Source organism: Callionymus lyra, chromosome 16 (genome assembly GCF_982586985.1).
Source record: "Callionymus lyra chromosome 16, fCalLyr1.hap1.1, whole genome shotgun sequence".
Classification (NCBI taxonomy): Eukaryota; Metazoa; Chordata; class Actinopteri; order Syngnathiformes; family Callionymidae; genus Callionymus; species Callionymus lyra.
In genome coordinates, this window is record NC_141833.1 from 25,057,730 (window position 1) to 25,060,229 (window position 2,500).

At 47.8% G+C, this 2,500-nt stretch overlaps 1 protein-coding gene across 3 annotated transcripts in view; it reads left to right on the forward strand.

The window, feature by feature from the left end:
* Positions 1 to 2,062, forward strand: part of sntg1 (syntrophin, gamma 1) — a 38,450-nt gene extending 36,388 nt beyond the window's left edge. For all 3 annotated transcript variants that reach the window (XM_087810668.1, XM_087810670.1, XM_087810669.1), the window contains 3 exons: positions 402 to 494; positions 1,086 to 1,196; positions 1,252 to 2,062. In XM_087810668.1, the coding sequence (XP_087666794.1) occupies positions 402 to 494; positions 1,086 to 1,196; positions 1,252 to 1,425 (378 nt within the window). In that variant the 3' untranslated portion in view covers positions 1,426 to 2,062. The remainder of the gene's footprint in view (positions 1 to 401; positions 495 to 1,085; positions 1,197 to 1,251) is intronic.
* The last annotated feature ends 438 nt before the right edge of the window (positions 2,063 to 2,500 follow it).

Here is a 2,500-nt window from a genome sequence, read left to right on the forward strand (position 1 = left end):
AGATGGAGGGTTTTTTGGTGAATTTTTGAAAAAATGTTAAGTTAAAATGTGTGTTAACATGTTGTTCATCACTTTGTGACCCTGGTCTGAGAAAAACTCTACAAATAAAACTTAAGTTACGACGATCACGGTGATGTGAACAGTTAAAGTCTTATGTTGCTTCTGATTGGTCAATATTGTGCCTCATGTGATTGGTCAAAGTTCCTCAGCATTAAAAACAAGCATTAAGTAGTAAATAGATGGAAGCGTGAGACCGGACGGCTCTGGTTCACTGACCAGGACCTCAGAAGCTGCACTTCTAGTTCATGCTCTGATGGATCGCACAGAAAAATCAAGGTTTTGTGCGCGACCAAGACATTTGTGTGCGTCGACCTGCTGTGACACTTGTGATTGTGTTGCAGTGCAAGACGTACGCCTGCATCCTGGAGAGTCACCTGATGGGTCTGACCGTGGACTTCAACATGGGCTTCGTCTGCTTCGATGCGGCGTCCAAGGTGAGACGCGGCGGCCATTTTGTTTCCAAGACTCTGGCGCCAGATTCCAGAGAAACAATGAATTATTGCTGCTCTGGTAAAAAAATATTTTATCCTTTCAATCTACTGACGTCAACGGTTTAATGACAAGGAAGAATCCTGCCCCCCTGTGTTCACAAGTGGAATCACAACATTACGACCACTTGTTTCTCAAGTCGTTGTGTAGAAGCCGGAGTGACTCGTGTGAAACATCATCAATGATTCTTCGACTCGACTTCTCTGGACCGAAAGATCTGGATCATTAAAAACTGAGTTTATACATTTTATTTTTGAATGATTGGAACGAGAACATAAAACTCTATGTGTAATTTATTTAGAAAACATTCATTTTTGATTCAATCAAAACTGATTCAACCTTCGATTGATAGAATTCATTCGATTAAATGAGTCGTAATAATGTGCAGTGGTGGAGGTCGTTGACCTTTGACCCAGAGACAACACAAGGGATAAAACAACAACATTTAATGAAAACATTTCGACATGTAAACGTTGGATTCATTGGATGTTCAGACACTCACCTCGTTCATGAGATCTCCACATGGTTGTGTCCAGGGCGTCCTCTGGAGATACAAGTTCTCGCAGCTCAAAGGCTCCTCAGACGACGGCAAGAGCAAGATCAAGTTTTTATTCCAGAATCCTGATTCCAAATCCATCGAGGCGAAGGTGAGAGTGCGACCCCGAGGCACACGAGCGAGGATTGAAGATGTTGTGGTTTCAGGAGCTGGAGTTCTCCAACCTGTTCGCCGTGCTTCACTGCATCCACGCCTTCTTCGCCGCCAAGGTGGCGTGTCTGGACCCCGTGTTCGTGGAGAGTCGCGGAGGCTCCGCCTCCTCCGGCATCACGGCTCTGCTCACCTGTAGCTCTCTGACGCCCAAACTCAAGTACACTTGACACACACTGAGGACGTCGTGAAGCGAGAACCTCTGGACGTCTGCTGCACTTGGACTGATTTTCTAAGAATTGATGACGAGTCGTAAACGATGGATTTATGAACTCGACCAGAACATGTTCCTCAGTAGAAGAAATATATTTTCCACTATAATCCAAGTTTGACACGAACGAGCCTCGACTTCAGGACCTGATATTGAGCCACGATCAAGGGTTGAAATGTTGAACTTTCTACAGATAAACTGTCTTGATCTGGGATGTGTTCTCCGTTCAAATACATTTACAGACTCTGAAGGTGTTTCTACGATTTCATCAACGTCTCGGACATGTTGCCTCGTCTCGGAGTTTTCAATTGTGTAACTATTTTTGTTAACGTCTGAGGCTGATCAGTTGTTGAGTCTGACACAAGACACAATCTTCAAACACACGAGCGACACACGAGCGACACACGAGCGACACACGAGCGACACACCAGAGACACACGAGCGACACACGAGCGACACACAAGCAACACACCAGAGACACACGAGCGACACACGAGCGACACACGAGCGACACACCAGAGACACACGAGCGACACAGGAGCGACACACAAGAGACACACCAGAGACACACGAGCGACACACGAGCGACACACGAGCGACACACAAGCAACACACCAGAGACACACGAGCGACACACGAGCGACACACAAGCAACACACCAGAGACACACCAGCGACACACGAGCGACACACGAGCGACACACAAGCAACACACCAGAGACACACGAGCGACACAGGAGCGACACACAAGAGACACACCAGAGACACACCAGAGACACACGAGCGACACACAAGCAACACACCAGAGACACACGAGCGACACAGGAGCGACACACAAGCAACACACCAGAGACACACGAGCGACAGAGGAGCGACACACAAGAGACACACCAGAGACACACCAGAGACACACGAGCGACACACGAGCGACACACAAGCAACACACCAGAGACACACCAGAGACACACGAGCGACACACGAGCGACACACAAGCAACACACCAGAGACACACCAGAGACACAGGAGCGACACAGG